The 26,320-nt window shown below is 40.4% G+C and overlaps 1 protein-coding gene across 19 annotated transcripts in view; it reads left to right on the top strand.

Annotated features, from left to right (window-relative positions):
- LOC134631225 (neuronal cell adhesion molecule-like) overlaps positions 1 to 26,320 on the top strand; it is a 77,826-nt gene that overhangs the window by 34,204 nt on the left and 17,302 nt on the right. For 11 of the 19 annotated variants that reach the window (XM_063479336.1, XM_063479337.1, XM_063479335.1 and 8 more), the window contains 13 exons: positions 18,506 to 18,661; positions 20,059 to 20,164; positions 20,699 to 20,892; positions 21,009 to 21,041; positions 21,254 to 21,376; positions 21,800 to 21,970; positions 22,494 to 22,550; positions 23,573 to 23,684; positions 23,800 to 23,984; positions 24,169 to 24,303; positions 24,748 to 24,891; positions 24,989 to 25,100; positions 25,181 to 25,347. In XM_063479336.1, the coding sequence (XP_063335406.1) occupies positions 18,580 to 18,661; positions 20,059 to 20,164; positions 20,699 to 20,892; positions 21,009 to 21,041; positions 21,254 to 21,376; positions 21,800 to 21,970; positions 22,494 to 22,550; positions 23,573 to 23,684; positions 23,800 to 23,984; positions 24,169 to 24,303; positions 24,748 to 24,891; positions 24,989 to 25,100; positions 25,181 to 25,347 (1,621 nt within the window). In that variant the 5' untranslated portion in view covers positions 18,506 to 18,579. The remainder of the gene's footprint in view (positions 1 to 18,505; positions 18,662 to 20,058; positions 20,165 to 20,698; positions 20,893 to 21,008; positions 21,042 to 21,253; positions 21,377 to 21,799; positions 21,971 to 22,493; positions 22,551 to 23,572; positions 23,685 to 23,799; positions 23,985 to 24,168; positions 24,304 to 24,747; positions 24,892 to 24,988; positions 25,101 to 25,180; positions 25,348 to 26,320) is intronic. The other 8 variants (XM_063479353.1, XM_063479345.1, XM_063479351.1 and 5 more) reach the window with 3 other exon arrangements.

Genomic DNA, 26,320 nt, shown 5'->3' with positions numbered 1-26,320 from the left:
TTTCATTTTATTTTACAATACTAGCTAGGGAGCTGGCTGACAGCTTTTTTTTTTTTTTTTTTTACTGGTGCAGTCCATCTTATTTTTACTTGTGATATTACTACATTGCTGAATCTCAAAAAACAGTGGGCGAGGTGAGTGCAGTTTTGTTCAGAATGACTGGAGGGTTTCCAGTAACCTTTGATGCTTGACATTCTTCCTCTCCCCTAATTTTGTGTCACTTCTCCTTTGCCCACAATGAAAGAGTTAGAAAGTGACCCCTGCAAAACAGAAAGGGCAAAGTTACAAAAAAGGTTGTATGAAACCAGACTTTGTTTTTTTTGCCCAGTGATACTTTGAATAGAAGGAGTGTATGTGTGTATTTTATATATGTATATTTATTCACCACTCGCCCTGTGGACACTCCTTATCCTTCTCTACCAGAGGCCTGAGAGTTTGAGGGTCCTGTGGAGTATCTTTGCTGTTTTTAGGACTGCCTTCTTCTGGACAGATATCTTGGATGTCGTTTCTGGGATCTGGGAGCCATTCCCCCAATTTAGGAGATAGTGGGAACACTACTGGTCTTCAGAAGAGAGGCTTAGGGATTTGAATCCCAACCAGTTTATGCATCCATACTCAGGGTAGGCCCACATGCTCCCTAAGCCTACTTTGGAATGTGAGTGAGAGACACATAACTGGAGAATTATGCTGTTACAAAAGTCAAAAATTCAGGTGACTCAGGTGGTATTTACACTTTCTTTTATAAACTCATATGGAGTAAAATGCAGCAACTTTGTGAGTGGATGACAAAAAGAAAGAGGATAAAGAGAGAGGTTTTTTTTTATTCATGGATATTTGCTGAGCAATGACTGTAATTTTCATTCAGAGGTTCTGTGAATGTGGAGTTGAAGCACAATCCTCGGATCGCGATGTGAATGGCTTCACTGGAAAAAGGTTTTCTCTAAAACTACATATCTACGTCAGCACCTCTGAATTTATATGTGACTGTTCAGACTGAGGTCACGTTCAAAAAATAAGATGTGTCTGATTGAGGGCCGCAGATGAGCATCAGTTTGAAAATTGAACAAATCAGACTCAGTGTGATTTGCCGTGGCTGCGTGTTATGAAAAGAATAGATGCGAGAGATTAGTGCTATTTTAGCCTGCAGTGATAACACGGCCTAATTAGAGTGAACATAGTTCCTGTTGTTTTTCAGGTTCACTGCAGAGCCAAAAAAAGCCTAAAAGTTGCATTGAAAAGGCTGAACACCGAACACTAATTTCAGTTTTAGATTTTCCCAGCTCAGTGTAACTGAACAGTTTGCTGTGAGTAGAACAGCAGTTTTCTTGCATGTGGTTAGAAAGCAGTGATATTACTCAGCGGCAGCTCAGAGATCAGACACACTGCGGATAAGTAGTGGGATACACGCATTCGCAGAGGGCCTCTGGGCTGCTCCCAGCGCACACTGTTTCAGATGAATGCATCAAGACGTTTCTCCGGTGTCTCTTCATTATACGCCTGACAATTCTGTTACGGTTCTCTGTGTCAACACTTATGTCTGTGCGTGTAATGTCTCCTGTTTGTGGGAAAGAAGTTGCGTATAGACGCATTGTTTTAGTGTCTCTACTCTAATAAATGAAGGAGAAAAAATGAGATGTCTCATGTCTATTATGATGATTTACTTTTAAAAGTACTTGTACTTCAGCATTTTGTCATTAGATATAACCTTAACTTCATGACCACTTTTATGCAGAAATCATAGTGTAAAAGTGTATGACATATACATGTAATACAAAGATTTGCTGTAAGGTTTTCTGCTTTTTTCCCAATGAGACTGGTTTTGTGAGAAGCAGACACAAACAGGGAGATACCCGGAGACCCAGCTAGTTTTGGGAAGCACATGAAAAAATAAGCAGATGAATAAATGGGCACAAAGACAGTGAGGGCCAGAAAGAGGTTGGTGAGGCCCCTCATGGGGGACTTCTGCTTGTCTTTGCCATCTTCCAGGGCAGTGGAAAAAGTTGGCTTCATGCACAGCTGCTTCACAAACAGCTCAGCAGAGAGCCTGGAGAATCTGCTCTGTGTCTGGTGTTGCATCTCCATCTTTATTTTCCCTGATTGCACTCTCCTCTCACCTGCACAGCCTTCCCCCAGGCCTCGCTCCACCTTCACTGCTCTTCCTGTCTGTCCAGTTATCGGGGAATCAAAAGTTGTGTACTTTCACACAGTTATGTGCTAGGCCTGTTTCTTGGAGCCAGCCAAGCTAGCTGATCCTCCCTTTCTCCCAGTCTTTATGCTTTGTTAAGCTAATTGACTGCTGGCTTTCGCTTCATATTTAGAGCACGGACACAGGGTTTCTGCCAGTTGCAAGCCCATCGGCATGCCGGGCCTGAGTTTGGCATTCCGCTTTTATAGATACAACAACAACTTGAAGTGAAGATCTAAGGTTATATGATTTTATAGCTTAATAGCATCTAACTTCAGTTCAGTTGATACATGTGTTCTTTTGCAATGCCACTCTTACTCACAAAGCCATCAATGCTCAGATACTCAGGCAGACTATTCGACTGACTTAAGAGGGAGCATTTTTCAAAAGGAAGGCCCTACTTCACTTTACCATTATTTTTATTTTTCCAGAGAAGGATCAGGCTCTGGCCCATCAAGGCTTCAAATCCTTTGTTGGCGCTGCGTGATTAGTGATTTTTGTATACTTTTTCTTTCAGTGCGAAATGTCTAGGATAGAATTTCAATGTGGCTTCAGGACTGAGAAGACTGTCCTTATACCACCGAAACTGGTGGGATCTATCAGTGTTGGAATAGCCTCTGAGAAACCGAATGATTTATGTGCCTGCTAGGTGTGGGTCCTGGTTCAAGGCCGAGCCTATCTGCTCATCACTATAAACAGCGTGCTCCCTGGTGTCGTGCTGGAATACAAATGCTTGAATTTAGATGTGACCCCCGGCTCACCTGCATCTCAGCCAATTCTAATGAGAAATCTCTCTCTGTGTACCTGCTGTGAGAGGGAGAGTAAAGGAATGAGTGCGTGTGAAACATAGAGGCACACTGAAATAGCAAGCGATTCAGACTTTTGTTTATGGCTGTATATTGGAATACTTTTGCTGTTACTATTTTGATTGTATTCATTTTAAATGAGCACATTAATAGGCATTGCTATAAACATGGAGTAAACCCTAACCCCAAAATATTAGGATACCTAAACAGAGACATGGATTTTATCTGGGATAGGACAACATTATTTTAGTTTGTGGTGCTTTTTTAACATGTTGGTCCAAAATCTTCCATAGGTCTTCAATATACAGTGGCTTGCAAAAGTATTCGGCCCCCTTGAACTTTTCCACATTTTGTCACATTACAGCCACAAACATGAATCAATTTTATTGGAATTCCACGTGAAAGACCAATACAAAGTGGTGTACATGTGAGAAGTGGAACGAAAATCATACATGATTCCAAACATTTTTTACAAATAAATAACTGAAAAGTAGGGTGTGCGTAATTATTCAGCCCCCTGAGTCAATACTTTGTAGAACCACCTTTTGCTGCAATTACAGCTGCCAGTCTTTTAGGGTATGTCTCTACCAGCTTTGCACATCTAGAGACTGAAATCCTTGCCCATTCTTCTTTGCAAAACAGCTCCAGCTCAGTCAGATCAGATGGACAGTGTTTGTGAACAGCAGTTTTCAGATCTTGCCACAGATTTTCGATTGGATTTAGATCTGGACTTTGACTGGGCCATTCTAACACATGGATATGTTTTGTTTTAAACCATTCCATTGTTGCCCTGGCTTTATGTTTAGGGTCGTTGTCCTGCTGGAAGGTGAACCTCCGCCCCTGTCTCAAGTCTTTTGCAGACTCCAAGAGGTTTTCTTCCAAGATTGCCCTGTATTTGGCTCCATCCATCTTCCCATCAACTCTGACCAGCTTCCCTGTCCCTGCTGAAGAGAAGCACCCCCAGAGCAGGATGCTGCCACCACCATATTTGACAGTGGGGATGGTGTGTTCAGAGTGATGTGCAGTGTTAGTTTTCCGCCACACATAGCGTTTTGCATTTTGGCCAAAAGTTCCATTTTGGTCTCATCTGACCAGAGCACCTTCTTCCACATGTTTGCTGTGTCCCCCACATGGCTTGTGGCAAACTGCAAACGGGACTTCTTATGGTTTTCTGTTAACAATGGCTTTCTTCTTGCCACTCTTCCATAAAGGCCAACTTTGTGCAGTGCACGACTAATAGTTGTCCTATGGACAGATTCCCCCACCTGAGCTGTAGATCTCTGCAGCTCGTCCAGAGTCACCATGGGCCTCTTGGCTGCATTTCTGATCAGCGCTCTCCTTGTTCGGCCTGTGAGTTTAGGTGGACGGCCTTGTCTTGGTAGGTTTGCAGTTGTGCCATACTCCTTCCATTTCTGAATGATCGCTTGAACAGTGCTCCGTGGGATGTTCTAAGGCTTGGGAAATCTTTTTGTAGCCTAAGCCTGCTTTAAATTTCTCAATAACTTTATCCCTGACCTGTCTGGTGTGTTCTTTGGACTTCATGGTGTCGTTGTTCCCAATATTCTCTTAGACAACCTCTGAGGCCATCACAGGGCAGTTGTGGAGCTGTTTTGCAAAGAAGAATGGGCAAGGATTTCAGTCTCTAGATGTGCAAAGCTGGTAGAGACATACCCTAAAAGACTGGCAGCTGTAATTGCAGCAAAAGGTGGTTCTACAAAGTATTGACTCAGGGGGCTGAATAATTACGCACACCCTACTTTTCAGTTATTTATTTGTAAAAAATGTTTGGAATCATGTATGATTTTCGTTCCACTTCTCACGTGTACACCACTTTGTATTAGTCTTTCACGTGGAATTCCAATAAAATTGATTCATGTTTGTGGCTGTAATGTCACAAAATGTGGAAAAGTTCAAGGGGGCCGAATACTTTTGCAAGCCACTGTAGGTTAGCTAGTGACTCAGAAGGCTATTAATCACATCATTTATATACTTGTTACAGTTTCAGTGACCTCTTTTGATGGGAGCATTGCCATTTTGAAGGAGACTCCTCCCAGCAGGAAAGAAATATTTCTTCATGCGATAAAATTGATTGCTCAGAATGAGCTGATGTATTTGCAGCTCTGTTGTATTACCGGTCAAGGCTACGGGTTTTGCCTTTAATTGTTTTACATATGTGATAAGCATGGATGCCCATGTCAGCTATATTTACTTGGTGAAGTGGTATAATGTCAATGCATTAATTTTGTCCGGTAAAACACCAGCTATTCAACTGAGACATCTATAGAAAACGTGGAAACTTTTAAATCAAGCCTGAGATGGACATTGAAAAATGCAATTTTCTGGTTACAGATAGTTTAGGTTTACATTGTATCGTTAACACATCACAAAATTCTGTTGCGCTGAGTACTGAAAACCATCATATTCATTTGAAATAGTTTGTGAATCACATTAAATATTCTGTAATTTTATCCTACACTTTATTCAGCTGTGTTTGGCTGTGGCTGCTTGTGTAATCACACCATTCAATGCTGAATAACTTTACCTTCATTAGCTGAGGATGAAAATGAATATGCAAGGAATATTTTCTTGTGTTTATGTACTGAGAAAAGTACTGTTTTTAGAGAAAACCCCCCAGAAATTGCTATAATAACCCAACTCATGAATAACTGTGTTTGAAGCGCACTGTTTAATGTAAACGCGACGACCAGTAAAATCCTCTTATTCGTTTTTCGTGTGTTGACAGAGGAGGTGGGTGAGGTGTTTCCTGTGGAGATACTGTACTGTATCATTATGTGTTAGGTTGGTAATTTATTATTCTGTCATGTTAAGCCTTGGAGGCATAAAACCCCCCCAGAAAAAACTGAAACACCTCTGGGTGGCTTCCCCAGAAGCAAGTGACACACGCTTTGTCCTACAGCAATGTTTGACCTCACTGCCTCATCCTTTTTCCTCTACCTGTACTGAGTGATAGATGCAGCCAGATAAACGCCACAGGCTCCACCAAAGCCTCACACAGCCATTATCCAACACTCAGCAGACACTTCTCATGCATTAGCGACTGGTCTCATCCCGTCAAAGGCAGACGCAGGACAGAGGCTGTTAGCGGAAGCTTGCGGACTGTTAGTGTTAAATGGGAGCAGTGTTTCCTCCGGAATCACCGGTTGACAAATGAGGGCTGATGGAGCAGTTCTTGTCGGAGGCCATTATTTTTGATGGGACCAGATGATCTGTAAGGATGGAGCACTGTTTGTCTGAGCTGCGGCGCCTTCTGGGCAAAATATCAGACCCACTCGAAACCACTCAGACTCTTCAAATGATGGATGTAAAAGGGAAAATTGCTAAGCTGTAACACCAAGAATTTTTTTGTTGAGTCTCTGGCGTATTGTCACGACTCAGCATCAGCCGCACATCCAAGGAAAGTTGTGAAGAACATAAAGAGACTCCCTTTATGAGAAGGCTAAGTCTTTCATTATTGTCATTAATACTCATTAGCTAACGTTTCAGTCATCCAGACCCATGAGACAGATAGAAGCATGTTCACACTAAGCCTCGGTAAGGCACCAAGAGTCCTGATCAGTCACTCAACCTCCGGGGGTTTTATTTTCATTGTCTTCTTTAATCTTCAAACTCACTCTTTAATTTCACCAAATCCAATGCTTCAGTTAAAATTAGGTCATTCAATTACATACTGATAAAAAAAATAGTTCCATCAGCTTAAGGGAGATGTTATCGCTCTCCCTGTTATTTCACTTTTGGTAAAATAAAACATACACAAGTTCTCGGCCTCAGAGCTTAATTAGATCAAATTCCATCTGAAATCCTTGGATGGGAAATTCAGACTGAAAATTCCCAGCATCTCTGCCTTCATTTCAAAGAAATGTTGGAGGAGTTTGCACAGGGATATCTTTGATGAATTGTTCACTTCCCCTGGAGGCGAGTTTAGCATATGAAAACCTGACTACAGAAACAGAGTGCCCATACATTTTGCCAAAGTAAGCAAAGCTCATTCAGACTCGACCCAAAGTGAATGTTTGGATCAGCGTTGCAGACACACTGCTGTCACATTAAGCAGCACTTCTATATGCGCTGCGGTGTATTTTGGTGAATAATGTGAGTTGTGTGGGTTGGTTAATGGTACTGTTTTTTGTTTTTCACTGAGTGTAAATAAGAGGAAAAAGTATATGACTGGAAAAGTTAAAAATAGGATAGGGGTAATGAGTTGACTCATAATTATTCCGCCTTCTGACAGCTAGAGAACCAAATTTTTATATTCAGTTTAATGTTCAACTCTTTTTTCCCCCCTCTGTCTTGAACAATGTTTGGTAGAGTATAAAAGAAAGACTACAACTAAAAATAGTAATGAGTGAAAACGGAAACAGTTGAAAGTTTAATAGTAAAAGCAAAATAAAGTAATCAGAAAGATGATTACAGAACTCCATGTAACGACTAAGTACACCCCATGATTCAGTCAGGATTCAGTAGGTGGCAGGACCTTTAGCAGCAATAATATGAAGTAATCCATTTTAGTAAGACTTTATCAGTGTCTCACATTATTGTGGAAGAATTTTGGCCTACTCTTCTTTCTTTGTGCACAGGTCTCTGAAATACCACCACAGTATTTCAGTCAGTTTGAGGTCTGGATTTTTCAGTGAAGCTTTTTCTGTAGTAGATGCGCTGCTGTGCTTGGGATCATTGCCCTGTTGCATGACCCAGTTTGGGCCAAGCTTTAGCTGTCACAGCTGGCCTCGTGTTTAACTCTAAAAACTTTGGTGCACAGAAGAGTTCATGGGCAGTGACTCCAAGGTGCAGAGGCCCTGTGATTGTACCTGTCCAGTGGTATGAGATGTTTGTGCTAATATGCTCTGTTTTCTTTTTGGCATTGCGCATCATGGTCAAACATTTGGTCTTGTTTGTGCAAAGGCAATTGTTGCAGAAGTCTTGTAGTTTGTTCAGGTGCAACTTTGCAAACTTCAGCTGTGCTGGCGTGTTTTGCATTTTTTAGAGAAAAGAAGCTTTCTTCTGGACACAACCTGTCCAAACAAGCCATATTTGTTCACTCTTTTTCTAATGATACTGTCATAAACGTTAACATTGAACATGCTTACCATTACTTACCCTCTTAATTCCTAAGGAAGCAGTGGGTGTATTTACTTTTTCACACAACTGTGTTCAGTCTTTTGAACTGATTAAAATTTTGGTACTGTACGAATTGCTTTAGTCATTTATTGATCTGACATGTAAATATATAATTTTTTAAAAACTTTTTTATTTAACTCACAGATGCTTTGATTCAGTTCTGTTTTTCTGAGCTGGTTCAGCACAAGAGGAAGGGTAACCTCCTAATAGTGTCTTTTAATAAGAAAAGACCATGATTTGATTTTCTCACACTTTGAAAGGACCATTGTTTGTGTCCTCTGTGTCTGAAATTGGATGGTGAGTCCTTTTGGAGAGCAGCGGAGGGGAAATGATTTGTATTCACCTGCCGTATCTGAAAGGGGCTGAGGAGGGGCTGGGAGAGAGAGAGAGTGAGCGAGAGGGGGCAGTTACATAGTGCTTTCTTTATATGATAATGGATTGCGCTGACATTCACACACATTGTTGTGCAGCGTGTCAGTTAATACTCTTAACTCACGGGATGAATGGCAAATTTTAAACAGATGCCATTAAAGTACTGTCTCGCACTGGCACAGGTGACAGATTTATGTATAATGTGTCTTTTTTATGAAAAAAACTACCAACATGGCACCTTTATGCACGTGCAACATATTTGTCACATCATCATTCACTCCTGCAAATGAATTCCTTTTCTGAATTTCTTTTTTTTGTCTCGGTTTTTTTATGTAACCCCACTCTCTTTTATTGGCCCAGCTGGGCAACTAGATTCTTGTGTCAGCTGCACAAAAGAAACAAAGTGAAGCTGGGGACAGGCAGTAATGAGCAACTCCTCTTACAGTGTTACATATAGACCTGCTGCAGTGTTTGGAAGCCTTATGGAGACAATGGATGGTTTTGAGAGGTCTGGAGCTCTCTGAAGCCCTTCTTTGATTGAGTTTCCTGGCTCTAGGCTCCAGCGTTGAGGATGATTGTGGAGTGGGATCTGTAGGTCCAGGAAGGGGAGGACGGTGGGGGCCTGAGGACCCTCCTCTGTGCTGACCTTTTACAAACAGGTGGGGTGGAGTGGAAGGGGCTGACAGTGGAGGAGGAGAAGGAAGGAAAAGCGGGAGAGGCCTATTGTGGCACTCTGTGAATGCAGAGGTGGCACTCAATAACAACACTCACTGCCTCCTTCCACCTGCCGCAGATTTTCTCACAGCTTACTCTTCCCGCTTTTAAATGAAATATTCTGGTAAAACACAGTGATAACATATTGTTCCAGCACAGAGCCAGTGTTCACACTTTGTTTGCCAGCAGAACTTTCTCTTTAGTTGCATTGCTGACAGCAAGTCTTTAGGGATGCTGTGATTGTCAGTTTGTTGTGACGGTAGATACACTGGAACACTTTGGCTTGGAGATGGCCACGGTTTCCTCCAAGGATAAATGTCAGTGACTTTGGCGATTTCCCTGACTACTTTTTGTATCACAAATACAATTTTGTAGAAAAAAGCCCCAGAAGGACAAAACAACATGCAAAAAATATTTTTACTACAGTGCTGAACACTTCAGGAGATAATAACAAAAAATAACTTTTTTTTCTGGTGTTTTTGAGTTCTCTTATTATCTTAATGATCTTTAAATATTACAACTTTCACCACACTTTTACTGAGCCTTAACAGATCTAGATATTTCCCAAACTACTGGGATTTTCTGTCACAGCCATCTCTAGGGTTTACAGAGAATGTGCTGAAAATTATATAATAATCCATTAGTAATGTCTGACTTCAAAGGAGAATGGAGAGACCTCATCAAGCTGACAGGAAGGCAAAAGTAACTCAAATAAACCACTTATTACAACTAAGGTATACAGGAGTGCACAAAGGTCAAACCTTGAAGCCAGTGTTGCCAACTTAGCGACTTTGTCGCTATATTTAGCGAGTTTTCAGACCCCCTAGCGACTTTTTTTTAGAAAAAAAGTTGCTAAAAAAAGACGTGAAAGCGCGTATCGCTTTTACTCTCAACAAGCAGCGGGTGCTGTAACGCAGTCAGTTCTTCTTTTACTCTTTTACTCTTATGCTGTTTTGTGGATCACAAGGTTTAAAACTACTTATAAACACACACACACACAAAGTAACTCCACCAGAGTGCCTATTTCGGGTCACTTTTGCCGGTCCAAGCCCGGGTAAAGGAGCAGGGTTGGAATTGTGACATTAAAAAAAGCAATAATTGCTAAAAGAAATTTAATTTGTAGTTCTAAATAAACTCTAAATGCATTTAGGATGTTTTTTACTCACTTTATGTCTCTTCCACGATGTTATTTCTCTCTCCAACAACATAGGTTACAATTACATTAGCATGACCAATTATGCAAATTAGGTGATGACGTCATTTAGCGACTTCTAGCGACTTTTAGGACAACCAATAGCGATTTTCCTTACTGAGGAGTTGGCAACACTGCTTGAAGCAAAGTGGCTACAGTAGCAGAAGACCACACCAATCCCCATGAGTGTCACTGTAGAGCAAGATGGCAGTATCATGATGCAGATGTTTTTATTCAGGTTTGCGATCTTGGTTTTGTAATTGTTACATCCCTATTACTCAATAGGCACTACTATGTTAAATTTGAAAGTACAGCTATACTGTAAGCAATACTGCAAGCAATGTTAGCAAGCTAATAGCATGCTAACATTGTGCTAACATTTAGCTTAGAGCTCACCTCAGAAGTTCCACTAAAGTAACTTATTTCAGTAAATTATATGTGTATTTCTGTTTACAAGCATTCTCTTAAGGATTTTACATGAATAAAATTTTTTTTATTTCTTCCTTTATAGCTCTGTGAATCAGGCGTGCTGTTTATTCTAATTATGTGCAGAGAAATGGCCACAGGATACAGATTGTATTCAATAAGCCTCAGCCTCACCGCCTCTGTCCACCTGCTCCTTTCTCACTTTTGAATTACATGTTCTGGTAACACGCAGCGGTAACAGATTGTTCCAGCTCACAGTCAGTGTTCACGCTTTGTTATCTGATGTTGCCGGCAGATTTTACTGGAGTGAATGGTACCCGCACAAAGTGCAGACAGCTCCAAATGACCAGTTGCTCCCTGCCTGCCTACATACTGTATCAGCACAATTCAAATTCCAGCAGAAGAGCGTTCATTATACAGTCATGCTTTTCTAGAAAGCCCTGGTTGCAACTGTTGACTCACAGCAATCATATATAAACACTGTTTCTTTGTGCTACCATGGCTGACTTAGCCCGCTGGAATTCATTTGCTACATCAGAGCTTTTGTGAGTCAGAGGTGATCATTTCCTGCACACAGACTCTCTTTATGGCACCCCTAAGCTTAATGTAAACTTCTCATATTGGCACCATCTTGAGAGACCCTTCACATGTGTAGTAAGCCATCCGGTGTGGACATAGTGGCAAACTGAGATTCTAATCACATCTCTTTTGTTGAGCTCAGAGGAGGCTGAGACTGTTTTTTTTTTTTTTTTTTTTTTGACCAAACAGATGTCAAATGTGCAGGTTTTCTCTAAGGTTACTTTTGGGATGATAAATGGGCCTGGGCCTTTTTCTCCAGTTTTCTTTTTTCGTCTGTATTTGATGAGAGAATTGACTTTTTTTTTGTTGGCATGGAAATCTAAAAGTATTGAGGGGATTGCCATGGATACAGAATGCCCTTTTGGAGTGCAGTTTTGAGTGGCTGTACTCTGCTGGAAAGTGTACAGACAGTCCCTATATTTAGCTTGAAACCATTTTACTATCTTTGCTGAGATTTAAATTGCTTAACTCCTAAAGCACTATTTGAGTTTACAAATGCACAGATATTTCTATCTGCTGGCTCACAGGATTTATTCCCAGAGGAGATTGGGTTTTGTTGATTACTTTTTTTGTTCAAACCTGCCATGTCTCTGTGGCTGAAGTTTGTCTTGTGGTGTCGTATGAGGATTTTAACAGTTTCTTTAGCTATTCAGGAAGCAGGTCGGCATGCATTCCTCCCACTCCTCTTGCATTTGCTCATGACAATGAACGTCTGCTCAGCATATGAATGGCTTCACCCATAACGCTCTCATGTGGAAGGGCAGGCATACTCGAGCTCCGTGCTTTGCACTGCTCCGGTGTTTATCTGCCCCCTTCTGCACAAGCAGAAATGTTTTGGGATTATGACTCATACATAAGTAATTATAGTGTAGTGATCAGCTATTGCATAAAGGTCAAGTTCAGATACACATTTGCTCATTCAGTCGTGTGCTGCTTTGCCACCTGTTCTCAATTCATCTATGCTTTTTAAAAGTGGCACTAGTAATTATTTCAGATGTCATAAATAGACTTTTAAGTCCAACCTTACTGTTTTTTTTAAAGAATAATTAGTTTTTGCTAGATTGTATTTTTATTGCACTTGGATTCCTTATCGATAATGTATTCGTTATCAGTGATATCCCTAATTCTAAGTCTAGCCCCAGGCAATCAGAATATGCAATTTTGTTTTTCTCCCAAGTCTTGGCAATCAGGGATCAAAGAAAAATAATGATTGTAACGCAAATCAAAATCTGTTTTCATTTCCACCTGCCCAAAAAAAAAAAAAGGAAAGAAAAGAGAGTTTTGCCTTTTCCTAAAATATAGGGCCAGGGTAAGGTTAGGGTTATCATCTCTGATAACTTAGACCTCCAAGGCGTTAAGAGCACCATCCCATCTAGTGGTGCTGCTTCCATCTGCATGTTAAAGAGGCGGTCTTCCTCAGAAGTGCCGGCGCCGTCTCTGATTAGCATTTAGGCAGAGGGAACAGTGAGCGAATCCTGAAGTGTTTTTGGCATGTATGGCGAGCAAGCTTTGTGAATGTCAATGTGTGGCGCTCTGAAAGAAGGTAAACTAGACAAATTGCCGGACATGTTGCATTAGCAGCAGATGCCAATTAGAATTAAGACTTGTTTTATGTCGATAGCCAGGGGAGTTTCAAAAGCAAAGCCTTGTAACTTTAAAGGCCTACCCCCAGAGATGTAATCGAGCTTTTCCATGAAGTGTGACGACTTGCCTAAAACAGTTTTTCAAAAAGCAAGCACTCATGACGTAGTAGACAAAACATAAAGGTCAAACTATCTGAAAAATCCAAGAGCCTACACATCCCATAATTACACCCCATGCACATGTTTTTTTTCTTTGAGTGATTTTCTGTCTGGTGCAAAGTCAGTGGAGTTCACATCATATAAAGTGGTTAATATTACTAATGAAAATACTGAAGCCTATTTACTCATGTGTTTGGGAGGCCTATGCATCAAAACCACTACAGCTCTGGCCAGAGAGCTGAATTTAAATAGCATCTTTACAGTGAATCAGATGATTGAAGATCTTTTATTGTCTTGCATTGTACAGTTCAGATCAAGGGCTCTGGTGTGTTCTTTGGGCTATGGGGTCTAACTGAACAACAGGACCCCAATTCATATGTTAACCACACCAATTATTTGCATACGCTGCCTCATTTACAAAAGCTAATGAGAAGATTATGGGAAACATACACTGAAGCCGGCCCATGGAATGTGTGTTGTGGTCCTGTGGCTGCTAATAAGAGGCCCGTGAGAGGTATTAGTCAAAGCCACTGAACATTCAACCTCATGTATCATTGCTGTAAATTGTATCACCGCGTACCCCTGTTTAGCACATTAGCTGTGAATCCACAGCTTAAAAAGACAAAGGATTAAACTGTATTATTATATTATATTATATTATATTATATTATATTATATTATAATCTACAGTGATGTTTTTAGCTAAACTGTAATAACCTTACTATTTGTTTAACTTCTTTGACCTCAACTTTGAGATCCATGGAAGACACACACACACAGCCACACGCACACACACACATACTCCTGATGTCTAATAGCACAGAGAAATACATGCAGCCCAAGGCATGAATAGCAGGCACCGAGAGCACCCGGCAATCTCAGAAAAATAAACGCTTCCAACCGAATCAGTTTCCTCATCACCTCCTTCCTGAGCGTGGAGTCATTCTCATCATAATACCCCTCCACCCCCATCCATTCAGGCATCTGTGGGGGATCCCTGCTGCTCCATTAAGGCCATACCGAGGCTCACAAACCCCTGATTGCATGAGCCATCAATAGCACTGATTATGGAAGTTAATTAGGGTGCTTGGTGCAGGAGAAAGGCTTGTTTTTCATCATAGATGTTAAAAGTGTACAGTTCTGATGCAATAGCTGTGATTCTGTCAGGGTTGCAGTGTTGCATCACTAATGTTTGGCACATACAATGGCAAGATCTGTGCAAGTGATGAGCATATGAGGCATATAGTGTTATCCGTTGCTGTGAGGGGAATTCAACTGGGATTTTTCCATACTGACTGCAATTCATTTACACTGCGGTCTACTTCCATTGTCAGTCCTCGTGCCCCTGTCACCTCTATCTGTGTGCTCAGACACGTCCTGACCCTCACATTCTGTTGACAGCCTCTGTGAATGTGCTTTATCCTGGGTGTGTATGTGCTGTTGCATGTGCTATGTCCCTGACATGTGCACAAAACCAATTAGTTTTGGGATGGTGAAGTAGCTGGGTATGGGAAAATGACAATGGAGTAATTGAAGAGGCTGGATGAATGAGAGGCAGACAGCTCAATGCAGCTTTTACAGAGCAGAGTGTTGACAAAATGAAAAGCAAGACGTGAGCGAAGGTGGTCTTATGTAGTCGGAGACAGTAATTAACATTGCAGCCTTTCACTTTGCTGACATTAATTTTTACTGAACTTAGCTTGTTCGGTATTTAAACGGTAGCTTTGCTCATTCATTTTTTTTCTGCAATCAGATAACAAAGCTGGCCATTTGTAAACCACATGTTTGTTTGTGTTGGCTTTTCTTTGTAACCATTTCAGGCACGATTTTCAACAACTTTAACCTTACATTAAGCTGAAAATGTCTGGCTGAGTAAAACAGTTCCAAAAAAACTTGCTTTTCCATATTTGATGTTCACTTGTCATTGAATGTAAATGTTTCAAGAGATGCAAGAAATGTACAGAAAACCCATAAAACAATAACTTCAAAGTATTTTGTAAAAATTCAAAATATTAATATTACTTCATCACAAGTAGTTTAAGATGCCACAAGCAACAAATGTACCAAATGTCCACAGGATTATTATTCGAGTTACCACGTCCTCTTAGCTCACTGATACATATCTTTCAGTGTTTTTATTTTACACCCTGCAGCTTTGTTTTTGGTTTACTGTGGCAGCTGTCATGGTGTTCAGATGATGGACTCTGTCTGCAAGGAGAGAGCTGAGACTGAAATATGTTTTCAGTGCTGCCTGTTTGTCTGCAGGCCTGTTTGCATCAAAAAACTACCTTTCTGAATTCTGTGAAACTTGATGGATAAGGTGAAGCACAGGCAAGGAAACAATGGAAAATATGGCACTGACCTCGGATGGGCTCTCCCACTTGTCTCTTCTTTTTTTAGATGCAGCTGGCAGCAGTTGTGAATAAGCACTGTACTTGTCAAATCTACAAGTTTAAAGACATGGTTCACTCCCAAATCTAACTTGGTGTTATTTTTCAATCTAAATCATTTTTATGTAAGTTGCCAAATTTTTCGATGTCGGCTGTAGAAATGTCAGCTTTCTTTTGAATAGAATGGAATAAATTGGTACTTGCCGTGTAGTACTCAAAGTGCCACTTTGAAAAACTCACCAGAAATATATTTTCTTGTTGGCCAATATATTTGGTTCTGAAATCACCAAATATTGGTATCGGCTGTAAAAACGATGTCATCACAAGGTAGTGCCACGAACAGTTATCACGTTTCAAAGTGAGACACCAGCTTAGTTTTCTTTCTCAGCTTTATCTATATGAAAAAGACTGAAAATCATTTCTGGAAGTGCCCTTACCAATCTGTTGTGTTTTTGTCTAAGAGACAATTTCCTGTTCGATATTATCAGCCATCTGACGGCTTTTGGCACAGCACTCCAAACGGGACTGGGGTTTTATCTGAGCTCCAGCAAGAGAGATATGTTGACTTTGGGCTTCCATCTTCTGTCAGCACAGGATGCATAGGACGGTCCAGCAATAGAGAAATATATTTTGCGGTTAAGGTTCACCTTGAATAATTGTATATTGAAATAAAAAATTGGTTTTGAACTCTAGTTTCTTTTTCTTTTTTTTCAAGATTCAGGCCCAGCTTGGATTACGCTCAAAATATACTGAACGACATGGAGTTTCCACCGTCACTCAACTGTTAGACGGATATGAGGTTTGGCCTCATATCACTGCAACTCACAGGGGTGACTGTAGCAAACAGACATATACTGTACACACATACACACATACAAGTAAACACAGGCCCACACGTGTACAGTGTGAACAAAGGAAACACACTGGCTGGCTGGAGCTGAGCTGCTACACCTCATTAAATTGGGAAATGAATCTAGGATGAATCCCTGGCTCCATTCCAGATAAGAATCTCAAAGCTTATTGGGGATTCACCATAAAATGTATAATTAACACATTTATTCTGTTGCTGTCACACGCTGGCCTTTTTTACTTCACCCTTTTTTTCACTCTCAGTTTGGGCTGTAATTTATGATTTAGAAAAAAAAACAAAAGTAGTGATGGTGACATTAATGCCTTAATGCCTAATACCAAACAAAATGAATTGGTGCTAGAAAATCACTGCGCTGCAACACCTTACTCATAATCATGAATGGATTTTGCATAAACAACATGTGATTGTAAATTTCCATCAGAAGCTGAAAATATACTGAAGGAAAGGGAATGTTCAGTTTCAGCACCGATGCCCGCAGCCTGCAAATTGGCTTGATGAAATGACCCTCTGGATCTTTTCATGTCAAATCCCAAGCCAGAGCTTCCTGAGGTGTCCACAGCAGTGTGATTGGCTGCCCTGGGCGAATAATACAGGCCTTCCCAGGAGAGGTGTAGTTGAAGCTGGGGGCAGTAGACATTAGCCTTGGTCTCTTCCCATGCTACTAGACGCCGGCTCTGAGGATGGTTCTGAATCATGACTTTAGGGCAGCACTAACAAATACCTCAGTTCCCCTAGGAAGACCAGGTCTTACTGCATGGCTGTCTAGCCTCTGGTACCAGACACAGCTTTTACAACCTCATCTGCAGCCCTGACCTGCCCCACGCCCTAAGCAGGCATGCAGTACGCATGTGTAACTCCAGCTTTAGAGTACTCCACGTGATTTTTTTTTATTCTGAATTTGTTAGTGTGCTTATGCGATAATGTAGCAAATTAATCTGCCTGAGCTCTAAATTAAGCTGTGACATTTTTAATAATGTGCCAGTGGATGAAGAAGCGAGATAAAAACAGGTCAGACTACAGTTATTAAAACACAGAAATTTTCTTCATTCTTTTGACTCGGCAGCACTGAATTATGCAGATTAATATGAATTCAAATGAGCAGTCAATTTAACCTTGTGCTTTTTTAGATTTCTCTGAAGTTTGAGCCACATTCTGATCTTTTATAACTTCAATATTATATTCTATGATCTTTTGCCTGGATTAAGGTGTAATGTGGTAGCTGCGAGCTGTGTGGCAACAAGTGAACATTTTTGTTCTGTGGTTTTGTGATGTGACTAAATTTTTCTTTGCTTTCTACTCAGTTCATTCAATGCTTGTGTTGTGATCAATGACTGTAGAGCAATGACTGCAGTCATTGGTTGTGATGGAGACACAATTTGATAAAACTATTTAACAAAAAAAAATCCCCACTTAGCAATGAATCAGTACCCCACTTAGCCCAAGCAAGGAAAACATACGTCACCTCAGCTTAACCTGAAATCTTGTTGAACTTGTACCAACTGTCCTCGACAAACAGAGATGTCACACATATTTATTTCTGTCTCGTCACGTATGACATTCCCACTACAGCAGTCTCATGAAAGAATGATGGTTCGCTCTCTGAAATCTGACCTCATTTCAGATCACTTTGCTGCTGGCTCAGCCGGTCAGTCAATCACATTGATAAAGCTCAGAGTGAAATGGAAAGTAAAGTGAGTGTCCCCTTGTCTTGTCCCTTGGCATATCATCTGCCAGCTGATGTGATCGATACGGCAGAGAAGCCTAATGGCATCATGGCCGCGCCTGTGATTAGCCCTGCAAAATGAACCCATGTGGGCCCCGTCGGTCCCTATCGGAATGCACTAGATCAAAAAGATAGCTTCCAGCAAATTGCAGTGGATGGTAACTAACATCAATCTGTGGCTAGAGCTATGATGTGTCTCTCGCTCATTCTCTCTTTCTTTAACTCAAAGCCACATAATAGAACAAATCTCATTATATGACTGATGACAGCAGTAACTGGATGTGCTATTCAGCCCAGGCGTCTCTGTCCTTGCTTATGTTTCTAAAAGCTTTTTTCCTTCTTTTGTTCTTCTCTTGTCTCTACCTGCAGTTGTGAAAGTGCACGTGTCCTCAGAGGCAGTGCGTCACTGAATTTGGGGGCAGACATTTGCGTCTCACGTGATCATGGAGTGGAGGAGGATGGATGTAGGAGTGCTTCTGCTGTTCCTGGTGCACCTTGCCACTGCGCTGGAGGTCCCACTAGACCGTAAGACAACAAATCACACACAGCTGTAAACAAAGTGATCGCACAGTGTCAGGGTTACTTTGCATTTAATTACAAGATAAGTCACCCAGCCTATTAGTTGATCAAACATTTTGATAATGAAGCACATAAAAGCCGAATTTATTTTGATTTTGGACTGACAAATTTACCAATAATGACTTCCAGGCCCAGTACAGTTTAGCTGATAAAAGTTTTACCCTTGTATAACATTGTATAGCTTTTTCTTCTTTATGTTATAAATATTGTTAACGATTCATTAATTTTGCCTTAAATTTCAGAAAAGTACGAAAACAAGCTGTTTTTAATTTCTGAATCTAAAAATTCTGCTTTAAAATTCTTATGGCAAACAAAAATATGAAACACATCCATTTGAAAGTAGAAAATATTTGTTGTTCATGTGAAAATTGGCTATTAAATAATTATTTTGGAGAGTCAAATAGCTATTTTAGCTCTAGTCTAGTCTAGCCTTTCTTGTATGCATCTGTGTAGTTTCATCAATGTACTTTATATATTTACCAGTTACTGTGACTGCATTTTATCCATGTAAATGTAGTGTTGTTTGTATATTAACAATTTTTAGATACTAGTTGTGACTTACGTGGACTGACATTTAACGTTTCAGCCTGAAGCTTCTGTTGCTTTTTTGTATTTGGTTGACCACTGGAGGCCTCCATTCCTCAATATAGAGCTAGCCATGTGCGAACCTTGTTACAAGGCAGAGATATTGCAGGAAGATATTTTTCATAACTAATATCTGGTTATTTTTACTGTCACTATTCTTTTTTCTTTCTTCTTTGCTGAAGTTCTGGAAGGATGTAAGTCTCAAAGAATCTGAGTTTTTGCTTGCGGTTTGTTTTTGGATATTAGAGATTACATTTTATCTAGTTGCTCATTATGAATTGTTGAATTGCATTTAGTCTGATTTGTTTTACAGGATAATGAGTGTGATTTCGAGTGGCCTTGGCATGTTGCATGCATTGATTTCTGTGTTTCTTTGTTTGCTGTTTTCGTTCTGTGTGTTTCTGCAATGGTAGAGTATTTTCCATAAAGCAATACTGCAAACAGCATGAGTCCTTATATCATTTGTTTTGTCATAGTCCATTACTTATCTCCGCAGCACTGACAGGAATACATTAGGCATCGGCTCATTGCAATAAAAGGAAATGTACCTGAGCTTTCTGCCTACCTTTCTACATTCTGAGAGCTTTTTTCAGTTTGTCAGCAAACAGCTGTGTGGTTTTATTCAGTATGCTAAGTCTGCATGTTATTGGTAATCACTGCTGGTGTGGTCAATGCAGCAGCAGGAAAGAAAAAAAAAGAGGCCTGCTTATGCAGTAAAGGTCCTGATTAAATATCGCCCGTTTTCTGGTCGTCTTTAGTGCCGCAGCCTCCAACCATCACTTACCAGTCCCCTAAAGATTACATCGTCGACCCACGAGAGAACATTATAATCCACTGTGAGGCGAAGGGAAAACCACATCCCAGGTAGGAATCCATGAATTTCTTTTAAATGGAAAAAAAAATACAAATTCCCCAGGCGTGGATTCAGGTTTTCTAAACAATGCCAGAAAAGTTCTGCTTGACTCCTACACATTCAGGCCTTGACACCTGTTTTTGAATGCTTTGAATGAATGTAACATATAATTAGCTTTCATCAAGATAACATACATGTATGTACTTTTGCTTTTTATGCTCGCAAGAACTCATAGATAAAATACACCTCTCAGCCCTTAACCTTTACTTTACCCCAGCTTATTCTTCTCCCAGCCCAAAACAAGTTTATTATGTAACCATCCAGAATATTTTTGTAGATTTAAACTCGGCAAATATAGAAAAATCTTTTGAAAAAGTTCTTTAAAGAACACAATTGGAAACATTTACAGTAAAAATTCAGGTGCAATGAGATAGTCAAATAGGTAAAACAGATTTTCTTAATGTGTTATTTTTTATATGAATTACCAGATTTGATCACTTGAAAATTACCTGCATTCTTATGATAATGGTCTTATTTTTCCTTAGTTTCTCCTGGACAAGAAATGGGACCCACTTTGACGTCGAGAATGATCCCAACGTGGACATGAAGTCGCAATCTGGGACTCTGGTGGTGGATATCAGCAGAGAGAGGGTTGAACACTACGAGGGGGTGTACCAGTGCACAGCACGAAACAAACACGGAACCGCTGTTTCCCACAATATAGTGGTTAGACAGTCCAGTGAGTGCAGCTTGTTGTATCGCTTCTTTAAAATCACTTTTCTCTCTTCTTTCATTGTCTCATGTGCATCTTATGAAAAAAATCACCTCCTTTCTTCTCTTTTTCTAACGATTAAGTTGCAATTTCCATCTTAAGAGCACTCCTGGAAGGTAAAAGTTGTTTGTAGAAAGGTGCATGTTTTATTTTGTTGGACACGACGGTAGATATAGGTGATTGAACCTTTGTAATCTCCCCACTTCCATATTTTTATTCATGATCATTCCCCTCATCTTGCCACATCGTCATGCAAGCTCCAGTCTGTTAGCGACCCATATTTTATGCCAAATTATGATTTGATCGTGCTATTCTCCAACCGATATAGGATCCCCCCTGTGGTCAAAGGAGAAAATCAAGCCAATCGTGGTGCAGGAGGGCGTGTCTTTGGTGTTGCCGTGTCGCCCCCCTGCTGGCCTACCCCCTCCCATCATATTCTGGATGGACAACAGTGAGCAACTTGATCTCCTATGTTTCTTTGTGGTAACATGATGTTTCTGCTGCATAAGATTAAGAATTACAATGATTTTCTTTTTCAATTTCCTGTTCCATCTTACAACCAGTCATACTTGCTGTATTTCATTTTGCAAGCTAGGCTGTTGGAAATGTGGAAATTGTAATATATTTTTTCTGCTGTCACATTTATTGGTTTCTTTCATTGCTTAAAATTTATCACATGAAAAATACTGAATGGCAACAAACTCATCTTCAGCCTGGTGAACTGCATATCAGAATGTGAATATTTGTGATTAGCTGCATAAAGACCTGATTATGTAGGAAATGTAGACCCATAAGCGTAATGCAGCTGCATCTATAACCTGTACTCTCCCAAACACTTTACTGTATAATGTTAATGTGACGCTGTACATTTCAGACTTTCAGAAGCTCCCTCAGAGCAAGAGGGTGTCTCAGTCGTTGAACGGTGACCTGTACTTCTCCAATGTTCGCCGAGAGGACACCCGGAACGACTATATTTGCTACGCCCGCTTCCCCCACACACAAACCATCCAGCAGAAACAGCCCATCACTGTCAGGGTCCTTAACCGTAAGTCTGACACCGTGTGCAATGCAGAGGCACGAGCACTGAAATCTACTCAAGTCTTCGTTATAACCTTTAAGAGAGTGGCAGCGTTTGTAATGTGTATGCGGTTGATTTTACGGTAGTTTGTGCAGGCATGACGGCGTAGGAGGAAAACAGCATTTCCTATCTATGATGCCGTCCTTGGAGACGCCAGCGGTCGCTGCCGCACTGAAAAGGCATATTGTCAGGGCTCTCGTGGTTATCTGCCAGACAGACGTTCAGTATTACTTCTGTAATATGTTCTGTATACACATTCTCCACCAACAACAAAGGCTTCTCTCATCTCAGCTACAAGACGGCAGGCTGTCTCCACTAAAGTAGATTCTTATGGCAATCATTCTTCATCGTAGATTTTTTTCTGTCATGTGAATTTTTGTTCTTCAGTCATGTTAAGTTCTCCAAGCTTTTGTGTTTTTCTTTGCCTTGATGAGTTCAACTTGTGAAATGGCGTGTGTCTTTTTTTGGTCTTTTTTCTGTTGTGTTGCAGTGGATGAAATCAATGACACAATGGCAGCTTTTTACAATGACACTGATTTATTTAGTGGTGAGTTATGGCACCCCCTAGTGTTTAACCCCCAACTTAGAGCTCTGCACTAGCTCTTACCCACTAACACTAACCCTTCAACCCATCAACCCTGAGATTTTCTGCAATGTTACTGATTATTTTTAAGGGGTAGGATCTGGCACCCTCTAGTGATTAATCCAAACATGGAGCTGGGAATTCTGTCTTACCCACTAACTTCTACCCCTCGAACCTAGAAATCTAAGTAAAGTCTTTGTCAACCTGTAACTCCTCCTCGATCTACCCAATTAGATCCCCCTTTCTTAACATGTAGTTCTTCTCTCTAAATTTCAAAATTAGAGCTGCATGCTCTTTTCCCTAAACTGGACGGACTCCTTGGGATACTTGGGAAAAAACATCACATATTAATTCAAACACATATAAAATTTATTCTGGATGGTCAGTTAACTAATTAACTCCTTTTAGTAAAAATATGCATGTTAAAATTCTACTTTTCTTTCTCCAATCTTAATACCTAAGGATTTCCAAACTTGTAATTTACTCTCTTACATATAATTTTCTTCACATTTCATTTCTCCTTAACATTTTTTGTCCTTGTCTAGTGGCTACACATTTTGCCTAAATTGAAACGTGCAAAAACCTTGATTTTTATCAAATTAAAACACTCACTCTGGATTTCATTTTCTTAGTTATGGAGATTACTTTGTTACAAGTTAAATTGCCAGTTTAATGGCAAAAAGCAGTTCTCTGTGTGCTGTTTATTAAGTTAATTTATTCATTTATTTTATACCAAACACAGTACAATGCAGTAAAAAGAAGTTAAAGTCTAAATTATGAGAATTAGTCTGTGATAAAGTGACGTCATGTACGTATATAGCAGACCATTACACGTTTCAGTTTTCCAGTTTGTGTGGTGATGGGAGGGTAGTAATACTAAAGGAGCTGATTTGCCCGCAATCTTGCAGACGAGGTGCTCATTTCTTTGCCTTTACAAATGCTTTCATCACTTATATGATTCTGTGTGCGTGTTTGTGTAAATATAGAGGCACCGGTGGATGACAGAAGACCAACCTTCCTCATCCCATCTGGCTCATCCAGTTCCAAGATGGTGTTGAGAGGTGATAAACTGGAGATGGAGTGCATTGCCGAAGGATTGTAAGACAAAGAATCTGCTGTTAATTCATGAACTGCATTCATAAGTCATGTATTTAATGAGCGTCCACCTGCCATCATCAGTTTGTCTGTCTGCGCTCACTCTTTGTGAATCTAGGCCCACCCCTCACATCTCTTGGACCAAAATAAGTGGTGATCTGCCTTCCAAACGCACCTCCTTCCTGAACTACAACAAGACCCTTCACATCGAGGACGTGTCAGCATCAGATGAAGGAGATTACCGCTGCACAGCGAAGAACCAGCTCGGCTCGGTGCACCACACCATCCACGTCACGGTCAAAGGTGTGCTTGACGAAATGCTCAGCTCCCATCAGACTTTGCGCTGCTTGGGAGCTCAGTCACTGCTTCTCTCTACCGCTTTATGTTCTCCCTCTTCCTTATAATTGATTTATTCACAGAAGCTAACAGGGCAGTGGGTTTAGTGATTAATTGTCCAGCCTGTTTCTGTACCCTGTGCTGCTTGCAGCTGCTCCATATTGGATCGATGTCCCTCCCAGGAACCTTGTCCTAGCTCCAGGGGAGAGCGGCAGGCTGTCCTGCTTGGCCAGTGGCACACCCAAACCCACCATCACCTGGGCTATGAATGGCATCTCCATAGAGAGTAAGTGCAGCCTCCTTTTTTTTAAACTCTCTCAGCTTTTATAATAGATGATCTCCTTTGTCATGGGAAGCAGGCATTATTAAAACTGAAATTGTAGATGCCTTCCCTCGGGTGGGTATTGATTCATATTTCTGTGAGTTATTATACAAATTCCGAGTTATGATACCACCTTTTTCAAACATCATTATAATGGTGATTATGAGTTTCAAAAAGCTCTTTTTCTTGGAAAACCCTTTAGCGACAGCTTTTTTGGGGTATTTTTCTTAAAGCATATTTCCCACAACTGTTAAACTAATGGCTAATCATGCTTATGAAAGCGTGATTGACAACTCAAAAATCAGTTAATGTATCCACACACGCGCACACACACATATATATATATATAGATATATATATATAAACATATATATACAGTATCTTATAATCCCTTTTGTACATTAACAGATTCACCCAAGGATCTGAGCAGAAAGGTGGAGGATGACATCATCATCTTCACCGATGTACAGCCTGGATCCAGCGCTGTGTACCAGTGTAACATCTCTAATGAGTATGGTTACATCCTGTCCAACGCCTTTGTCAATGTCCTCTGTGAGTTCACTACACTCTATCCCTTTGCATTTGAATGTCATTTCCATTTATATCGATTCCTGGAAGGCAATAACATGGCAATAATGCTTCATTGCAGCCGAGCCACCCAGAGTGCTAACAGCACCCAATAAAGTCTACCAGATCATCAAGAACCACCAGGCCTTGTTAGACTGCTCTTCCTTTGGATCACCTATGCCAAAAATTACATGGTGAGTGAACGAAAATCTAACAGAGGAAAATTGTGTCGTGTTTCTTTTACTAACTGAAAACAACTGACTTTGTGCTTTAGGTTTAAAGACAGTCGGTCCAGCATCCTGCAGGAAGACCCATACATTCTTCATGACAACGGGACGTTAGATATTCGCATAGCTCAAGCACAACACAATGGCAAATACACATGTGTTGCCACAAACAGTCTTGGGATTTATGAGAATCATGTCTACCTGGAGGTCAAAGGTAAGAATGCTCCTCTCTGAATTTTTATTCGTTTGGCTAATAATTTTAACAAGTTTTTAATAACAGGCCTAAAAATTATACTAAATAAAACTCTTGATATGCATTTGTATAACATGTACTCACTGGACACATTAGACACTTTACACTTTCTAGTGCTGGGTTACACCCTCTTTTTGCCTTTACAGTTACCTTAATTCTTTTTGGTATAAATTCAACATAGTTAAATAGTTAACTTGTAACTATTTACAAGTTACTGTAAATAGTTTGAATGATACTCAGTTGGTCATAAGGGGCCCGAAGTATGCCAAGAAGTAAAGTAATTAAGTAATAAAATAGACAATATAAACAATAAAAAGTGTTGATCAACAGAAGGCTTGTTTAAACAAAAAAATTTGAACTGCTTTTTAAAGGATTCCACGTGCCCCACAACATTACTTCACCACCAACAGCCTGAATTGCTGATAAAAAGCATCAGACCTGGCAACATTTTTTAAACGTCTATTATCCAATTTTAGAGAACCTGTGCAATTTGTAGCCTCAGTTTCCTGGTCTGATATCTGTTTCACAGTTTGATTGGCAATACTCCTCTGCATACCTTGGTTGTAACAAGTGGTTATCAAGAAGGAATTTTCATTGCTTTTTTTTTTCTTTGCACCAATTTCTGTGAATCTGAGGTGGCTGTATGCTAAAGTCTCAGTAGGTTAAAATACTCAGTGTAGCCCATCCAGAAGCAACAACCATGTTATGTTCAAAGTCACTTTAATCACCTTTCTTCACCAATTCTGATGCTCAGTTCATCATACAAAGCGTTGCAAAGCGTTGCTGTAATGCGACTGGCTAATAGATATTTGCGTCAACAAGCAGTTGAACAGGTGTACTTAAAAAAGTGGCCAGTGAGTGTAGCCTACCCTTTATTGACCAACCCTTTATATTTACCTGTAAAATGGGCCCGCCGATGGGCCCATGATCAATA

The sequence above is a fragment of the Pelmatolapia mariae genome, linkage group LG7 (genome assembly GCF_036321145.2).
Source record: "Pelmatolapia mariae isolate MD_Pm_ZW linkage group LG7, Pm_UMD_F_2, whole genome shotgun sequence".
Classification (NCBI taxonomy): domain Eukaryota; kingdom Metazoa; phylum Chordata; class Actinopteri; order Cichliformes; family Cichlidae; genus Pelmatolapia; species Pelmatolapia mariae.
Note: the sequence above shows the minus strand (reverse complement) of the source record. Positions and strands in the feature narration are given on the sequence as shown.